Genomic DNA, 19,699 nt, shown 5'->3' with positions numbered 1-19,699 from the left:
ATTCTAGCTGAAGAATTTTAAATTAATATTAAGATCCAATTAATAAAAAAGCCAGATTTCCTCATGAAATGTAAGAAAGGTGAAGAAGCCAAACTTTTTTTTTTTTTTTCCTGCTCCTTCAAAAGTCTACCTTATTTGCACAGGTCACGTAAGAAAAAAGTTTTTAAATCAATGTTATCAACATTTCAGTGCTGTAAAAATAGCTTTCAAGAGTAAGCAAGACAGTTATACACACAATAAATCATGGTACTACTAAGTAAGTATCTCAGCTTTTATCTTCTGTCAAGCTCCTTGAAAACAACAGTATATTTCAGGATTGTGAAAAATACTTTTTATATGTCCTTTTCAAGGAAGACCTCAGTAGTAGTACTATAGGTCAATTTTCGGATGCAATAGGCACACTGTGACCTTTGTTCTCTTTTAGAAAAGTATATGGCATTGACTACATTTAATATTATAAAAGCATATACAGCAGCTCTTAACCATGCTCAAGATGCATTATGTAAGCAAATTCCTCATTTGAATATTTATGAAGTTATAAGCAGTTTGACTAAGAAGTCAGAGTAACACATAACAATATAACAGAATTGTGGGGGCTTGGGGGAGGTCATGGGGTTTTATGTTTTCTTTTTTTAAAATGGAGTACAAAAAAACCCCAACAGGGTCTTTACCTGATCACACAATAAAACTCTTGTGAAAAGTCATCTGGAGATGTGTTCTCTCTGAAAATTAAATATTCGACCTACCTTGAACTGTAAGTTCTGCTTGAGCTTCAATCGTCTCATTTCCATTATCTGCTATGCAGGTATACGTCCCAACATCCTCTTCCGTCACATCACTGATCTCCAGACTGCCTCCCGCAAGCAGAAGAAATCTTTCATAGCTGTGCAAAACAGAACATACGGGTGATCTGATGGGCAAAATGACTTAAATAAAGTGTTACTAGAGAAGAACACACAAGTCCTCTGCCTGAAATGTCTACATAAACTGAAGGAGTGTTTACATAAAGTGTTCCTGGGTGCCATTTACAAGGAGCCATGTTAGAGATTAATTTTTAACTAGATGGTCAAATTCTTGGGTCTAGATCAGAAGTCTTACGAGGAGCAGCTGAGGCAGCTGGGGTTGTTTAGTCTGGAGAAGGGGAGACTGAGGGGAGACCTTATCACTCTCTACAACTACCTGAAAGGAGGCTGTAGCGAGGTGGGGGTTGGTCTCTTCTCCCAAGTAACAACTGATAGGACCAAAGGAAATGGCCTCAAGTTGCACCAGGAGAGGTTTAGGTTGGATATTAGGGAAAAATTCTTCACTGAAAGGGTAGTCAAGCACTGGAACAGGCTGCCCAGGGAAGTGGTTGACTCCTCATCCCTGGAGGTATTTGAAAGACGTGTAGATGTGGTGTTTAGGGACACGGTTTAGTGGTGAACTTGGCAGTGCTGGGTTAACAGTTGGACACCATGATCTTGAAGGTCTCTTCCAACCTAAACGAATCTATGATTCTATATTTTGGCTTGACATTTAAAATTAAGTTCAACTACATCAATTCCACAACAGCAGCTCATCTTTTTGCACTTTCAGTTTCAGTTTTTCTCAATTAACTGTGCTCGAAGGTATTTAGACAATAGCAACTAAAACTTAAGAAAAATGAAATAACACAACCACATCATAAAAAAACCAAAACAAAACCTTTTTGCAGATACAGCTAGAATGACTTATTGCTTGGAAAGTGAAGCGAACTATAAGATGCCAGACTTATGCCTGTACAACATAAGGAACAGAGATACTGTATAATGTATAGTGATTGAATTTTATAAAAAGATTTCAGTAAGACGTAAGATTTCAGAATAAGATACAGGTTAAAAAAATTTCAAAAGACAAATTCAACAAGTTGGCAAAGTTTCCGTATAGAATTTTCTCCCTCTAACTAGTAAAGGGTGGGGGGAGGGTTTATAATTCAGCCCTTAAAAACTATCTGCTTTTTATGCTAAACGTAGTAGCTAAATATAGCATTTCATAGTACATGTAGTACCCTCAGCACTCTTCTCGCAACCATCATTCTCCTTTATTTGATACAAATTTTTACAAGAGTTTCCCACGATTTTTCATCACTCCAAGCGTCCACAATAAAATGCCAGTAACATCACCAAAAACCCCAAGCCGAGACAACAAATCGTGCCTGGATGCTGATCCAGAACCATTCTTATTTGCAGCTGAAAAAAAAAACAAATGAAAGGGTCTACCCGATGGCTTCCTTTCTGGCATTACCAAGCAATGGCTTAGTGGGCAGGAATGGATTGAATTCTTTCAAAATATTAACTGAATATCATCTTACAACAATTAACTTTTTTGGTCTCTATAGGGTGGCCAATATACAAAAATCAACCCAATTGCTTCCTCCATTTGAAATTTTACTAAAATTATGTTAGTAGAACCAATGCTCTTACCTGCTTGGAAAGGTTAGGACATAAAGACTTTGGACTCACCTAATTACCACATCAATATTGACTTATGACACTACTATAATTGTTGATCAAATCTCTGATTCAATACATTTAAAAGCATAGCAAACAAAATCATTATTGGAATGAAGCGAAAGAAGTCAGTCTTAAAAGCATCCAGGAAGATGTCCTATCCAGAAATACCATAAGGAAAGGCATCCTGTTTCTGTGACCTAGTAACAGAAGGACTACAAAAAGTTTGTTCTGTAAGAAGTGTAGGGAATTTGAGTAAAAATATAAGTAAGTTTGAAAAAGCATACTTCCGAGTTCTAAGAAGAGGAATGCCTGAAGAAATAGTAGAGGAGTATGTGGACAGCACTGCAAACAGGTTCTAGCTAAGAGGGAAACAGCAAGAAGTTTGTCATTAAACTCTGTTTTGGAATCACTTGACAGCAGTTCAAGTACAGAAAGTAAGAAGATAAGAAAATACATTGCGGATTATTTTGGTATGTATTTTATTGTCACTGCAGCCAAAAAAAAGGCAGAAGCCTCCTATGATGGATCAGATGAAAAATTAAGATGTAGAAAAAATAGGAGCTTTAGTGGTAATCAAAGATAGCGAAGGATGATCCACCTCCTATCTCGAGCAAGAAAAATATGTACAAAGGAGATGTGAACAGGAGCTGTCAAAACTATCACTTTTTTCCCCCCTTCTCCCACTTTCTTGTATTCTATTTAGCTGTTTTCTATCCAGGTAAATTCATTAGATTTAAACCACACAAGTCTGTTGAAGTTAGCACAAAGAAACTGAACCTAGGAGTCTTGGACTACCCCACCTCCAAGGCAAAACTGACCATCTAAGAAACTTCTGAGACCATCTAAGAAGATCTAAGAAAACGATGCTCTTCCCAGTTCTTCAATGTCTTTGTGTGCATCTGGACATCAACAGTTATCACTAGAAGGAGGACATCGAGGTACTAGAGTGTGTCCAAAGAAGGGCAAAGAAGCTAGTGAAGCGTGTAGAGCACAAGTCTTACGAGGAGCAGCTGAGGGAACTGGGGTTGTTTAGCCTGGAGAAGAGGAGGCTGAGGGGAGACCTTATTGCTCCCTATAACTACCTGAAAGGAGGTTGTAGTGAGGTGGGGGTTGGTCTCTTCTCCCTAGTAACAAGCGATAGGGCGAGAGGAAATGGTCTGAAGCTGCACCAGGGGAGGTTTAGGTTGGATATTAGGAAAAACTTCTTCACGAAAAGGGTTGCCAGGCACTGGAACAGGCTGCCCAGGGAAGTGGTTGAGTCTTCATTCCTGGACATATTTAAAAGATGGGCAGACGTGGTGCTTAAGGACATGGTTTAGTGGTGGACTTGGCAGTGCTAGATTAATGGTTCAACTCAATGATCTTAAGTCTTTTCCAACTAGTCCACAAACACAGAGGAGCTTTCCAAATGTTGCCAAGGTGAACAGAAACAATGTCACTGAAAGTTATTTGAGAGAATAGCATGTTAGACATGTTAAGGCTGCACTAATAAACGAGTAAGACAAGTCTGGGCTTTGACACATCCATATATGCAGTTTTGTATCTCCTTTTATTATGTAAAATAGCTTCTTTGATTATTTGCTGTAGCATTTGTGGCAAATTAAATTAATCTGAGTAGCATATAATCTGCTGAAGGCTAAGATGAAAGCCGAAAGAAATGAAGCCAATTGGTAAATGTACTAGATCTATCAGTGACAGTCAGGATACAAAACAAGAAGGAAGGCTGTGCAGAAAGAACTGACTGGATGCAAGAAAATGAGACTAACAAAATTGCAAAGCAATGATAAAAGGCTATACAGAATGTTAGTGTAATTTTGATGACATATAGTGCCTTTTTCCAGATATCCACCAACTTCCATTGTTACCCATTTAAAAGCAGCACGTGCCTTACAATGCTCATTTTCCCATAGGCAGCCTCTGGAAAAGTGAAGTTATATGTGCATGGTGAGGCAGCAGACTATGATGGTTACTAACCAGCAATTAAGGTGTCATGTATAATGATGTATAAAAAAATTACTAGACTTTGCCACATTAGGCAACAAAAGTCTGTCATACAGGATCTCACAAACTACTTGCAACATGGTAGCATTTACACGATTTCTCCTTTTTGTCAAGAAACAAGGTTATATAGTTTTCAGCCATCTAAATTGTGTGCTATCCTTTTATTCTCTTTGATTATTTTCCTCAAGAAAACCTAAAGTTGAGTCCAGAGTTTACCAATGTGTGATCCAATACAAGTTCACTGCTGTTAAAAACATGGAAGAAAACAATTAATCTGTCAGACTTCTTGGTGGTTCCTTCTGTATGCATTAGCTGCGGAATAATTCTGGGCTTAGAGCAAAACTGCTTTTGTAATAAAGTAAAAACATCTTAATTTTGTAAGGACAATGAAGCATTTCCACAAAAGAGTGAGGCAATCAGATTTCAGACACTGGAGACAAAGAATCAGCTTAATATAAGTGATAACATAATTTAAAGTGTCATTAAAAACAAAAGATTGATCATTCAAATGTCAGAGAAAAACAAAATGAAATTCAAGCATTTTATATGCATTCCATACAGCCCTCAGTTACACGCTCATAATACACAATTACTTGAGCTACTTTGGATGCCTAACTCACATGCTTTTTTAATGTTCATTACCACAAAATACAGTGAGCCTTTATTAATTTACTGTATTCAAACAGCCAGCTATACCCTGAGGTTTTGGCTTCCCCCCCCCCCCAAATTACTATTCCCAAAACATCTTATAATCTATTTGCAGTCTTGGTAAAGTACAGCAGATAAAATTAGACAGTAAATTAGATTATTCTGTGGAATCTACGAGCAGAAGAATCTCCATAATTACTCTGCTATGTTTAACCTTTACTTAGTTGGGCAAATCTAATTCACTTAATACAAATCACTTCGAGTGTCTGGCAAACAATAATATGTAATAATTAAAAATATCACACGTGTGAGGTATTAAGGAAAAAACCTGCATTAAGAATATGTATGTGATCATACAATTAAAGACTTCATTTGAACGCATACAGCAACACCAAAAAATTAATGCCACACAAGCAACCTCAGCTTTGTAGACTCCTCACTTTAGAAAATGATTAACCAGACAGCCATGTTGTAGTTTTCTGTAGGCATTTTTCAATGACAGAAGATTTTGCTAAATTGAACAGCCCAACACCACCAAAGAGTTAGCTGTACTTCAATAGTCTTATTAAAATACAAAGCTATTGTTCAGGGTCCTTTCAACTGTTTACTTTCAGGTTAACCATCTCATTTACTGTAACTTTTTAAAGAATTTCTTGCAGTACGCCCACCTGTATTTTCTTCCTTATAAATGTTCAAATATAAATCAGGTTACACAATATATGCTCTTTCAGCACACACTGATCCACACACTGGGAAGGTTTCAAAGCAGAACATCATCTTCCAAACATTTAAAACTCAGTGCTTGTCTCCCAAGCTCTGAAAGTCCATCTTGGCAGCCACCTCACCTGAAACTTCACGTTTCAACTTCAGAATCATCAAAAGCACAAAATTACTCCTGCGTCTGCTAATAAACAGACCCTCATGCAGTAGGATCCTTAGCCAGACACAACATTTTTAACAAGAAAAAAAAAAAAAATTATGAAAGGCTCAAAGTTGGCAAAATCTGAAAAAACTATTCAACCACCTGTATATAACATTTCCATTGTAGCCTTTTATATTAGGTAATATTGACAATAAGGCAGATTTTACTTTCAAAAGTTTTCTGTAAAGGACATAAGATTTATTCAAATCGCTTTACACTTCAGTAGCTTTTCCTACTGCCTTCCATTTCTCTCAGTATTTTCTACATTCCTGCCAGAGACATTACTCATTCTGAGTTTGTGGAGGAAATCCAGCTGAAGAAGTGGAATGCATATTCACATTACTGAACCACATGTATGATGGGGTGGGTGGGCATTCGTAGTGTCAATCCTAAACCGAAGAACTACGAGCAGTACACCCTATATCACAAGATTATACAAACACGAATACATACAATGGGTTTATTTCTTCTGCTCTGGTCTGAGTCTAGAGACTCACTTCATATTTTGAAGCTCTAGTTTGGAGCTACAAGCACCAGCACGACAAATCTCAAACTAAAATAGGGTTTAGCCTTTTCCTTTCTTTTCCAACAATGTAGTTTTGAGAAATTATGTATCATGAAGCCAATTAGCTTGACTAATAAGCCAATTCGATGAAAAGCTTTCATCACAAGTGAAATATTTTTCCCAATGACAGGTTATTGGGTCCAATTTGCAGGTAGTTTTTTTCCATCAATCCTCCTGGTCAAAGGGAAGGGGTTTGAAAGGGCCAGTTGAATCTGGCAAATCAACAAGTGGTTACAGGGCTGGTGCCACAGCCAGGGGTTCGGCTACTTAGACCATGGGAATCACTTTGAGAAATCTGGTCTACTGGGGGCTGATGGGGTGCATCTGTCAGAGAAGGGGAAGCGCATTTTCAGTCATAGGCTTGCCAAGCTGGTGAAGAGGGCTTTAAACTAAAGTTGCTGGGGGAGGGGAATCCATCCCACTCCTACCAGTTGGATGACAGTGCCAGGAATAGATGCCCAGAGCCTGGAGAAGGATCACAGGTCAGCAAGAGTGCACCTGAAGAGCCGCACAAAGGAATTCCAGCCAGTAACTTGGCTTCATCAGGGGCCCAACTTAAATGCCTCTATGCAAATGCACGCAGCATGGGGAACAAACAAGAGGAGCCGGAGACATGTGCACACCTGCAGGGCTATGATCTTACCAGCATTATGGAGATGTGGTGGGATGGCTCCTATGACTGGAGTGTTGGAATGGAAGGGTACATGCTCTTCAGGAAGGACAGGCGGGGAGATGAGGGGGTGTCGCCCTCTATGTCAATGACCAGCTGGAGTGCTTGGAGCTCCACCTGGGGATGGATGAGGAGCATACCAAGAGCTTATGGGTCACGATTAAAGGCAGGGCAGGGACAGGTGACACTATAGTGGGGTCTGCTACAGGCCACCCAACCAGGAAGACTGAGTGGATGAGACTGTCTATAGACAGATAGGAGCAGCCTCACATTCACGAGCCCTGGTCCTCATGGGGGACTTCAACCACCCCAGTATCTGCTGGAGGGACAACACAGCAGGGCATAAGCAATCCAGGAGGTTCCTGGAACGCATTGATGGTAACTTCCTTCTCCAAGTGACAGAGGAGCCAACGAAGAGAGGTGCTAGGCTGGACCTTGTTCTCACCAACAAGGAAGGGCTGGTGGGGAATGCAAAGCTCAAGGGCAGCCTTGGCTGCAGTGACCATGAAATGGTGTTCAAGATCCTTAGGGCACTGAGGAGGGCACACAGCAAGCTCACTGCCCTGGACTTCAGGAGAGCAGACTTCGGCCTCTTCAGGGATCTGCTTGGTAAAGTACCATGGGATAAAGCCCTGGAGGGAAGAGGGGCCCAACAAAACTGGTTAATATTCAAGGATCACCTCCTCCAAGCTCAGGAGCGATGCATGCCAACAAAGAGGAAGTCAGGCAAAAATGACAGGAAGGCCTGCATGGATGAACAAGGAGCTCCTGGACAAACTCAAACTCAAAAAAGGAAGCCTACAGAGGGTGGAAGCAAGGACAGGTAGCGTGGTGGGATATACAGAGAAATTGTCCGAGCAGCCAGGGATCAGGTTAGGAAAGCTAAGGCCCTGATAGAATTAAATCTGGCCAGGGATATAAAGGGCAATAAGAAAAGCTTCTATAAGTATGTCGGTGATAAAAGGAAGACTAGGGAAAACGTGAGTCCTCTCCGGAAGGAAATGGGAGACCTGGTTACCTGGGATATGGAGAAGGCTGAGGTATTCAACAACTTGTTTGCCTCAGTCTTCACCAGCAAGCGCTCAAGCCACACCACCCAAGTTGCAGAAGGCAAAGGCAGGGACTGGAAGAATGAAGTACCACCCACTGTAGGAGAAGATCAGGTTTGAGACCATTTAAGGAACCAGAAGATGCACAAGTCCATGGGACCTGATGAGATGCATCCACGAGTCCTGAGGGAACTGGTGGATGAAGTTGCTAAGCCACTATCCATCATCCTTGAGAAGTTGTGGCAGTCCAGTGAAGTTCCCACTGACTGGAAAAGGGGAAACATAACCCCCATTTTTAAAAAGGGAAAAAAGGAAGACCCGGGGAACCACACACCAGTCAGTCTCACCTCTGTGTCTGGCAAGATCATGGAGCAGGTTTCTCCTGGAAACTATGCTAAGGCACATGGAAAATAAGGAGGTGATGGGTGACAGCCAGCATGGCTTCGCTAAGGGCAAATCATGCCCGACAAATTTGGTGGCCTTCTATGATGGGGTTACAGCATTGGTGGATAAGGGAAGAGCAACAGATGTCATCTACCTGGACTTGTGCAAAGCATTTGACACTGTACTGCACAACATCCTCGTCTCTAAAATGGATTGAGGGATGGAACACTCAGTGGATAAGGAATTGGTGGGATGGTCGCACTCAAATAGTTGCAGTCAGCAGTTTGATGTCCAGGTGGAGATCAGTGACAAGTTGTGTCCCTCAGGGGTTGGTATTGGGACCGGCGCTGTTGAACATATTTGTTGGTGACATGGACAGTGGGATTGAGTGCACACTCAGCAAGTTTGCCAACGACACCAAGCTGTGCAGTGCGGTTGACATGCTGGAGGGTAGGGATGCCATCCAGAGGGACCTTGACAGGCTGGAGAGGTGGGCCCATGCAAACCTCAAAGTTCAACGAGGCCAAGTGCAAGGTCCTGCACGTGGGTCAGGGCAATCCCAAGCACAAATACAGGCAGGGCGGAGAATGGATAGAGAACAGCTCTGAGGAGAAGGACTTGGGGTTGTCAGTTGATGAGAAACTCAACATGACCTGGCAATGTGTGCTTGCAGCCCAGAAAGCCAACCATATCCTGGGCTGCATCAGAAGAAGCATGACCAGCAGGTTGAGGGAGGTGATTCTCCCCATCTACTCCGGTCTTGTGAGGCCCCACCTGGAGTAGTGTTCAGCTCTGGGGCCCCCAACATAAGAAGGACATGGACCTGTTGTAGCAAATCCAGAGGAGGGCCACAAAAATGCTCAGTGGGCTGGAGCACCTCTCCTATGAGGACAGGCTGAGAGAGCTGGGGTTGTTCAGCCTGGAGAAGAGAAGGCTCCAGGGAGACCTTATAGCAGCCTTCCAGTACCTGAAGGGGGCCTACAAGAAAGCAGAAGATGGACTTTTTACAAGGGAGCATAATGATAGGACAATGGGTAATAGCTATAAACTGAAAGACGATAGGATTTAGATTAGATATAAGGAAGTTCTTTACTATGAGGGTGGTGAGTAACCAGAACCAGTTGCCCAGAGAAGCTGTGGATGCCCCCTCCCTGGAAGTGTTCAAGGCCAGGTTGGATGGGGCTTTGAGCGACCTGGTCTAGTGGAAGGTGTCTCTGCCCATGGCAGGGTGGTTGAAACTAGATGATAGCGAAGGTCCCTTCCAACCCAAACCATTTTATGATTCTATGATTCAATTTTCAACTTGTTGATTTTTTTTTTTTTTATCTCTGAAATTGTGAACACAGTAAGAAAGGCCTCAAAGGAGCAGACCAAAGTCAGACAGCAATGCCTAGAGAAGGTGGTGCAAGCATACATAGACCCTTCCTCCAAACAGTGTCTTACTCTTCAGCTTCTGAGGACTGAGAGTTCCTCAAGTCCTGGGTGGAACCTGGCTATTTCATAGTCTTTGAGGGACTTCTTTATGAGGAACCAAAAAGTCAGCAGCCTATCACTCATATTTCTTTAAAATCTTTAAGTTAACAAGTTCTGAGAGGATTCCTTGAAGTTGTAACAGTTTTACTACAATGGAAACTTTTAGCATAGCATTAACTTCACTAGTTTCTCACTCAACACTCAAAGCTTCCTTCTCTTTCACTCAAACTAGTTCAGAAAATATTTTATCACAGCAAACTAATTTCACAGTATAGTGCATTACAGGCTGCTTGTTTGAACAAATGCCAAGACTTCCATCATTAAAGTTTACTCATATTTATCCATTAACATAAATCTTATTGCAGTCTTCAACAAATCTTCCGTCAAAATTAAACACCTTCCCTTTTTTTCAGGTCTCGTAACAAATATTTAATTCCAAAAGCCCACTACTCCCATTCCTCAAAAATAATCTATTTTTCCTATAAATACAGGCTCCTATACATATTCTCCTTCGCAATACAGCTTGAAAGGAAAACATTTGATTTTGTATTAGATTAATTGCCACAGTTAAAAAGACAAAAGTAAAAATAAGGTTGTGTGCCTAAACCCTTTAATAAGGGGTAAAAATCGGGGACATGCCTGACCATGCTGAGTTTTGTTTCCTAACCCCATACATACACACATACATGTATCAATATATATGTACATTAATGTCTGTAGTTTGTGCGTATAGACAAAAATCATGATTTAAGAGCTTTTCTCAGGCAGAAGGTGCATAAAACCTGTCCAGATGAAAAGGATCAGTTTTCTCTTGGGAGAAAGAGAAGCCATGCTAATAAGGTCTTACTTTTATATCAAAAGAGGATTTTAATACAAATTAAATGTTATTTAATTTGTAATTAACTTAACAGATCACCCATAATAAGCTAAAGTACCTATTTTGCAGCAGTCTAACTGCAGGCTTTTCTCCAACAAAGAATCTTAATTTTTAGTTCCAGAGATTTTCCAGTCATTCTGTTAAAAAGAATAATACGACAGCTGTCATATGCAAGTTTAAGAACTTTTTGTTGTCTGCTGTTTGAATCTCTTCTCTGTTAAGCCATAGTCATGAGTAGCAGACTCAGTAGTTTTGGCACAGTTTGATCAGTTTAACGAACAATGAAGTAAGTTTACTCCTAGAGTGAAAAAAAAATTGAATTTTCTCCTTTACCTACCTTAAAAGTAAATTCTATAATGAGCACACATTTCACTGTAAGAAAAAAGAGCTAAGTGTTGTAACAACAAAAAAAAAAAAAAAATTAAAATCAGTTTCATCAGCAAGGTAACTTTACGCACTCATCTTCAGCCAGACCAGAAAGGTTCTGTAAGTAACAGTATGTCAAAAGAAATATCATTTTCATTGTTTAAAACCCTTATTTACTCCTTTTTGGTTCTATCTTTGATCAGAAGAAAACCTTTATTTCAAATGGAAGAGGAATATTTCTTTGTCTTTCCAACTTTGTTCTCCTTAGTGAATACACATCCAGAGGATGCGACAACCAGTGGATTCCAAGAACGTACAGGCAACTGCAGCTTTCAGTCTGGTGAGAGGCTTTCCTTGGGCTAGCCAGAGAACATGCATAGCTCATTTGTTGCAGGAACAGAAAAACATTTAGTAAAACCGTGTTTGGGAAAACTGACAGCCTTGTGGCTCCTGCTCCTGCCTCACCACACAATATCTGTGTGATGATGGAAAGATGCTCAAGAGAAAGTGCCTTCAAGCAAAGAGCTGGTGACAGCACAGAGGAAGCGCTGTTCTGACTGCCCACACTGGCAACTTGACACGGTTCACAGAGATTTGTACTTGCAGCAAAAGTCAACCGGAATGTGTTCTTGTAACAAAGGGACATAATGCTAAAAACTAATGCTAAATATTCTGAAAAATCAGGTCATACATGGTTCAAATTGTGCACATTAAGGATCAAATACGTTTATTAATGTTATGCCTCAGCTCTCCAATAATTCTCACTCTGAGTTTTGAAAAGAAGAAAAATATTTGTGAAACCCTCAGAAGTTATTGTAACAACTTGCATAGAAAAGCTCATATGGGAATTAACAGCACCGTATTGAGAGCAGGATTTGAAAATTTGGGATCTATATCAAAAAATGAGAAGAAAATATAAAGGAGAGCTCTTCAGCAAGTGAGCTTTAACCTCCTTGTGCGTGGAATGTGACATAACCTAGAGAAGGATGGGGTGGGGGGGCAGCAAAAATTATAAAGATATGACATGACATCATTTTACATAAAAGAAGAATAAATTAAGATCTTACCAGGCACATTTATTCTGACATTTCATCACACTTGATTGTGCAATTCTAATGAGTCTGTACCATCCTTCGTACGTGAATGATTTCTTATATTTACAAAAAATGAATTTAAATCATGTGTCATCAGATTGACATCAACACAATTTCTCAGTGGTATTAGAACTGTTAGTCACTACCCACAGAAGCTTGCATTTTCCAGATAAAGACAGTTCAAATTACGAGCCCCAGGATTTTTTAATTTAAGAGTTGACACAAAAAAAGAGATATATTACTATCATTGGTACTGGAGAAAGACTTGCATATCCCTTTAGCTGCTTTCTCTATTAGCCATACCACCATATAACTTTACCCCTCATTGTTTCACAGTTAACTTGTTTCTATGTTAATCTCACACCATCAATTCTGAGGGACGTTGAGAATATTCAAGTATCTGTTTGTAATTTCCTTGTTCTAGTAAGTATGTTCATTAGACAGACAAAAAGACAGTTTTTCTTGACAAGATTTGTTCTGCTTTTCTACCATGTTGTTTTGAATGAATACAACAGCAATGACAATGTATAAGAGTAGTTTTCACTTAACGCATTCCTGAAAGCCCACAATTTTTTTTAAATCATGCCTAATATTTTAATATTCTGTTTTAATGAGAAATTATGAAATTCTGCTTTAAGCACTTATTCTTAAATTCTTATGGAACATTTAGATGCATACTGGATATCTTCATAGCAGAAACAGTAATGCGAGTGCAGGGCTTCACACAGATAATATGCCAACATGAAGTCGTCTTCGCTTTTCTGCAGTGTCCTTATTCCCTTAATTGCTTCTTTTACTCCAGTGGCAATCTAAAAGTAGTATAATCTTAATAACCTTCCTGCTTCAAATGAGATTTCTTGGTTTCAGGTGTCTGCAAAAAAATACTATGAGACTGTTCCATTAGTCTTAAGAACTACCTTACCTGTCATAACACTCAGTCTAGAAGCCCTCCAGCATTTGAAAACTAGCTTCTGTTCTCCTGGTTTAAAATTAAGTAGAAAGCAAACTGTGCTCTCATCTAAAATCGTAACTCTGGCTGGATTCCCACCGTTATATAAAAATATATATGTTAGCCATTACTCACCCTTCTGTGATAAGCTCTTCTTCATTTCTTGTCCACCTGATATATGGAGCTGGAAATCCTACAGCAACACATGGAAAAACTGCACTTTGCCCAGTAACTTTAGTAAGTGAAGAGGGCTGCCTCACAAACATCAAGTTCTGTGGCACCTCTGGATCTGCAAATATTTTGAAAATGACAAAGTTGTTACCAGATGCAGAATCAGAAGATGATCACATTAAAAAGGACAAAATGAAACATCTAATTTCTTTCCTGCATCTTCACAGGATTGAATCATCATCTTACACAAACAGTTTTCTGTAAGAGACTCTCCCAGCCTCCCATGTGAACAGCTCTTTACCATTTCCTCCAGACATGCAAACTGATTTGCCACTGCTGGCATTCTGACTCCTCAAACTCCGTGGGAAACAATTTCAGCTAAAAGCTACAGCCCTGAAACTGGAACTTCCACCAGCTAGTAGAGATTTAGTAAAGAAAGGTACAGGTTTGACTTTGTCCAGCCAACCTTGGGCAATCACCTGACTTCATCAGGTAGCTGTCTGAGAAAGTGCTTTTCTGCACTAGAAAATGAAATTACTGCAGCAGAGTCAACCCTAAGCGAAATAAAATAACTAGATAATTTGCACACTGAAGTAACACAACATTTATACTAAAACAAAAATCCACCATTTTTTCCATCCTTACGGAAATAGTGAATCCTCTGAATTAGTTTTGGTTTTGCTTTGAATTGGGCTGGAGAGATATTGGTTTCTTTTTTCTCCCTCCCTTAAGAACAAGCACAAGCAAAGTGCCTATTTACTCAGTCTTTTACCACAGGAAAAGGCCACTTTGACTGTGAGAACTGAAAACATACCCACCAATAAAGGCTGTCCAGCAATCTACTCTGAACTAAACTACCACAAATAAATATTCAGAACAAAAGGCTATTTTTCTACTTTCCTAAAAATATCCATGACTCTTCAAAATGTAACCTTAGGAAAAAGGTTCTAAAATCAATTTTAACTAGAACTGTAACCAATTCATCAAGGGGCCTCAGTAACACCTGGACAGAAGATGCAGTTTGTACCCTTTGTCTCTGCAGTAACTTCAGCATGTGCCTTGCACCATAATTAGAGTAAATGAGTTCCTACATACCAGCTACAGCATTTCTGCTGTGTTAGTTATTGTAACTCTTTCTGCCAACTGCTCAACTTTATGCTGCACTAATTGCTGTGTTCTCAGTACTCAAATGTGTGCTTCTAAGTTCGATGACAAGCGAGCTCCAGAACAGGACAAGCTATTTTTGGCAGACTATTCTATACCTACACTACTTTTGCTCGCTGAAGCCCATTCCGTGCCTATCACGCACAGTATTTGCCCCGTCTCACCTGGGACCTATGCAACACTCACAGGAGCTTCTGAAAGTTGTTGGTTTAGTGTGCTTCAGCTCAAAATGCTAAAAATAATAACTGAGCATTTACAGCACTATGTTAAGGGCACGCACATGCTCCAAGGTATAACATGATGAGGTTGCCAGGGTATTCAAGAGAACCAGGCCTGACGGAAATCATGTTTCAGAATTGTCCCAGGCAGAGGGAGCCAAACTTAGAGCAATCCTGGATCACACCATCTGTCTCAGGCCCACACACAAACTATCACAGCAGCTCTGCCCACGTTCCCTGTTAAAGGGAACTAGTCTGCTTGCTCCAGAAATAAGACCATGTGTGAACAGGCGGGTAATGCAGTGAGAGTGACCTGTAGTGGCATATGGAGCAAGCCAAGCTGCAAAAAATGGATATAACAGATTGCCAGCAAGCAATCACTACACTAGGGAGAGGAGTCGGTATGATTCACTGGAGACAGAACTCATTAATGCTCCAAGCTCACAAAAAGGAGTTCAGTTCTCATGTTAGTGGAAACTGGATTCAAAAATTAAGTGATTTTTTCCCCCCCCTTGTGTTCCTATATTTGAAAGTACCTGCTATCAAGTAGCAGAGCTCAGAAATGCATCCTCCTGCTTGCTCAGTGGCAGATGAAAGGCGGACTGAATGCTCTAAGGAAGCTCACTATCAGAAAAAGTAGAACACTGTCCGTGCATGCAAATCTGTCTGATGCAAGTGCATGTTGGGTGTATTTCAAAGATTTAGAAGCAGAGCAGCGGGGTCGCTGTCAGGCACACATCAGATAATGATTTAAAAACGGAATAAAATGAATGAAGAACAGATTAATTCAAATCCTTCTTCCAAATACATCTCAGACCAAACAATCAATTATGGGGCCACTCAAGATTAAGAGAGCTTTCTGTGCATCAGTTTAATCCCACTTTAAAGAAAAAAAAAATACCTGCTGGGAGGGATTTCACAAAACTTCGCTAGCAACACTTTCAGATTCATGACCAAGCAAAGGAACAGTGTTATTTGTATTCCCTAATTGAGTTATCTTTAATCACCTTCAGCAAAACATTACAAAAGCAAGTAAACTATATCTGGAGTCAAAAGAATTTGAAAGATCAACACAATATGGAAGTTTATCAGGAAATCTTCAATTGCCAAAAATCAGAAAAGTCTTAAGCATTCATTTGACAGGCTATAAAAACATGAAGGCAAAACAAACTAAAATAATTAAATTAAGCATCTTTTCCAAAAGTGCTCCTCTTCAAAAACTGTATCCTTAGTTGAAGAAGAGATGAGCCTTTCTTTTGAGAAAGTTGAAAGAACTTAATGAAACAAATTCTTACTTTAAGCATGACTAATTTCCAAAGCCTAGCAAACGCCTCAATTTTAAAAGAGAGAAGGTTGCCATTGTAGAATTGGGGTATTTCAAAGTACATTTTAGCATTTTAAATAGGAAAGTGACATAGTCATGAGAAACAGAAGTATTTATTGAAAGGGACCTCTGAAGACGCCTAGTGCAACCACCTGCTTGAAGTCCACCTATTGCCAACACTAGGTCAGGCCAACCATGATATTGCCCAGCCTAGCCCTGAAAACCTCTGAAGACGGAAATTTAGCAACCCTCTCTGGCAGTTCTCCAAGCAGTAAAAATTGAATCAGAATTCCAACATGAAGACTAATTCAGAAAAGACAGCATGAAGTTCTGGAAATAATTAAGAAAACCCATATTCCAGCCCATATTTCCCTAGTTTGGGAAAGTGCAATTTACATTCCTGTTTATTCTTGGTCAATTTTCAAAACTTTCTATTAGAACATCTGGTGACACACAGCTCTGTGCAATAGCGTCATTCGAAACAGAACACACTAAATGTAGAAACAGTTTACATCAGGACTGGACTTTGTTCTTATAAAACAATCTAAACATTTTGGCACAATAGGCATAGCTAAACCTTTCAAAATAAAAAGTCACACCCTCTTTTTGGGGTCTGGAGACTTTACAAAAGGGTCCAATGTTTAAAGAATCAAAACTTCCTAAATATTGAGACAATTAAAAGTGCCTCAGATTAAGCATCCCAAGAGTGAGGGACTAAGCACCAATTTCTTTTCAAAACTTCAACAGTATTTTAAACATGGATTCAAGCCTGAGAAACTTAGAAATCGTCAAATGTCTATACTCAAAGATTAACAGTCAATTCTCTCTTTGTAACATGTCACAATGGAAGTGTATTACTTCTAAAAGAAGTCTTTCCCCAAAACCCTTAAAGATAAACCACTAAATATGACAAAAAAGTATGTGCATGTCTCCAGCCTATCTCCAACCATTGCAAAGAGCTAACACACCAATAACTGATTTTGCTTTTCTGTTTCCCAGTTGCAGGATACAGGTTTGTCTTCCCACGGGCCAAAATCCTTTAGCTTAAGTGCCTGCACTCATTTTACACTACATAGAAAACAAAACAAAACAAAAACCCAATCACCAGCTTCCACAACACACATTATGCTTAGTTTCACTTAAAATATACAAAAATGCAGCTGAGCAGATGCTGAGCTGAGCACATGTTCCCCTTTGTAAGTATTCTTGTTAGGTTTTTTCCCTATAGCTTGACTAACGTTTTAATTACAATATTTTTAAAAGAAAAACAGATTAATACCTGGAAGAATTTTGAGCTCTGCTTCGTCACTGTATTTGGGCATCCCACCACTTTCAATGATGCAGCGATAGAGTCCTCCATCCATATCAGTAGCGTTACTAATAATTAGAGCTCCACTTGGTAATTTAAATACACGATCATCCAGGAAGACTGGCTGACGATCCTGCTCCCACCTCACAAACGGTGCAAGGTCAACATTGACTTCACAGTTAAGGATTGCACTGTTTCCTTTATAGACAGATGATGATTCTGGCTGACTGGTGAACCTGGGAAGGCCTGCAAAAACAAAGCAGAAAAGTTTGGAAAATAAAAAAGTTAGAGGTATTCTGAAGATGACACCAAAACTTTGAAGTCCAAGTCAAGATTCATGAACCTAGTTTAAAAGAAATTAACCTGCTCTCCAACTCTTTCAAAATCTTAATACTTGATAGCACAGTGCTAAGCACAGCTCGTGTAAGGGCAAATAAAACCAATAATAAAAGTACTGACTTAAAAACAAAAGTAATTTTAGAAATAAGCAAATGTCGACAACAAAACAGAAGTCTTTGGAGTCCTCAAAAATGGGAGGAGACATGCAGGTAACCTCTGCTCACTTTTCCAGTGTTGCTGCTATCCTTAAGGAGTATATAGCACAGTAGTGGCAAAAAAATCAAAATCGTGTCTTCGCCTGGTACATCCGAATAAATACAGTTTGAACCATATTTTGTAACAGCCGCTGCAGTGGAACACAGATGCCCTCTAGTACTCACTCAGGAGACAGTAACAAGGAGAGGAGAAGGCTTCTTTTATGCCTTTCACTCTCAAGTTTACAGTCTACATGACATCTTAATTTACCGCCTACAGGACTACTTACATATAATGAGAGGGTTTTTTCCTACCAACTTAGAAGATTCCTTATCTCAAAATTAGAATTTTAGCAGTTAAGAACTTAAGCCAAAAAAGTTGAAAAGTATTTTCTATGACTTTGTCACTAGCCACATCTAAGTAAAGGTTTAGCTTCACAGTAATTTAACTAGACCATGAAAAGGAGCCTGAGGGTGTTAAAGGACCAAATCTCACTGAAATTCAATGGAAACGGGATATCCCTTTGAAGATTTCAGCTACAAAAAGCCTTACATATAGCACCATAAGGTAAAAATTGCATTTATTCATATGCAAATATTTATCTTTCTCAGGTTAGTGTACCCAAGCACCGAGTTTCTCCACAGCATAACACAAAGGTACCAGTGCCACGCTGCCCCAGCAGTGCTGCACAACAAAGGCGTTACCTTCTGAGTAAAAATGTTCTCCAGAAATACCCAAAGTCCACTGAATGGCTTCACGTTTGGTTTGGGTGGCCATGTCCCAGTATTGGCAGTGGGGGAGCTGCCAAGGTGGCCTCTGTGAGAAGAGGTTGGGGTCCTTCATGGTCCAGCCCCATGCGGGACATGGTTGGGGCTGGTTCCGGCCAGTTCCACAGGGGCCCCATGGAGGCCACAGTTGAGTGAGCCAGCCAGCAAAGCTGGCGGCACCTCTGTGAAAGCATATCCAAGGGGAAACCACTGCACAAGGGAAGCGTGAGAAACAGCCCTGCAACAGCCAGGTCAGAGCAGGAGGAGGAGAAGAGGAAGAGCAGCTCCAAGTGCCACCCTGGGGAGACCAGGGTGGAGCAGGAGGCAGAAGGACTGGGAATGAAGGCATGAAGTTGAGCCTGGGAAATGTGAAGAGGGCGGGGGGAGGTGTTTTAGTTTTGGTCTTTGTTTTCCTACCACTCTATTTTAATTGGCAAGAAATTAAATTAATTTTCCCCAAGTCAAGGTTGTTTTGCCCACTGCAATAACTGGTGAGTGATCTCCCTGCCTTGACCCACAAACTTTTTCATCTTCTTTTCTCCTACTCCGTCCTGTGGAGAAGCAGAGTGAGAGAGCAGCTGGGTGGGCAGCCAGCAGCTGGCCAAGGTCAACCCACCACAAGCATTTTGCACAACAACTTCCCATAACAGGGAAATACCAAGTCTTCCAACAGAAATACCCTGTCCATCATTATCAGCATAAGCAAATGGTTCAATGAAGGCAATAGAATACAGTATGGGGGA

At 40.2% G+C, this 19,699-nt stretch overlaps 1 protein-coding gene across 11 annotated transcripts in view; it reads right to left on the bottom strand.

The window, feature by feature from the left end:
• The window catches only part of NEO1 (neogenin 1), a 220,275-nt gene that overhangs the window by 114,351 nt on the left and 86,225 nt on the right, over nt 1-19,699 (bottom strand). For all 11 annotated transcript variants that reach the window (XM_087744390.1, XM_087744386.1, XM_087744395.1 and 8 more), the window contains exons 3-5: nt 17,626-17,901; nt 13,605-13,758; nt 747-883 (exon numbers count right to left, since the gene is read on the bottom strand). In XM_087744390.1, the coding sequence (XP_087600516.1) occupies nt 747-883; nt 13,605-13,758; nt 17,626-17,901 (567 nt within the window). The remainder of the gene's footprint in view (nt 1-746; nt 884-13,604; nt 13,759-17,625; nt 17,902-19,699) is intronic.

The sequence above is a fragment of the Nipponia nippon genome, unplaced genomic scaffold (genome assembly GCF_047370975.1).
Source record: "Nipponia nippon isolate SJK-2023a ecotype South Korea unplaced genomic scaffold, ASM4737097v1 scaffold_9, whole genome shotgun sequence".
Taxonomy (NCBI): Eukaryota; Metazoa; Chordata; class Aves; order Pelecaniformes; family Threskiornithidae; genus Nipponia; species Nipponia nippon.
Note: the sequence above shows the minus strand (reverse complement) of the source record. Positions and strands in the feature narration are given on the sequence as shown.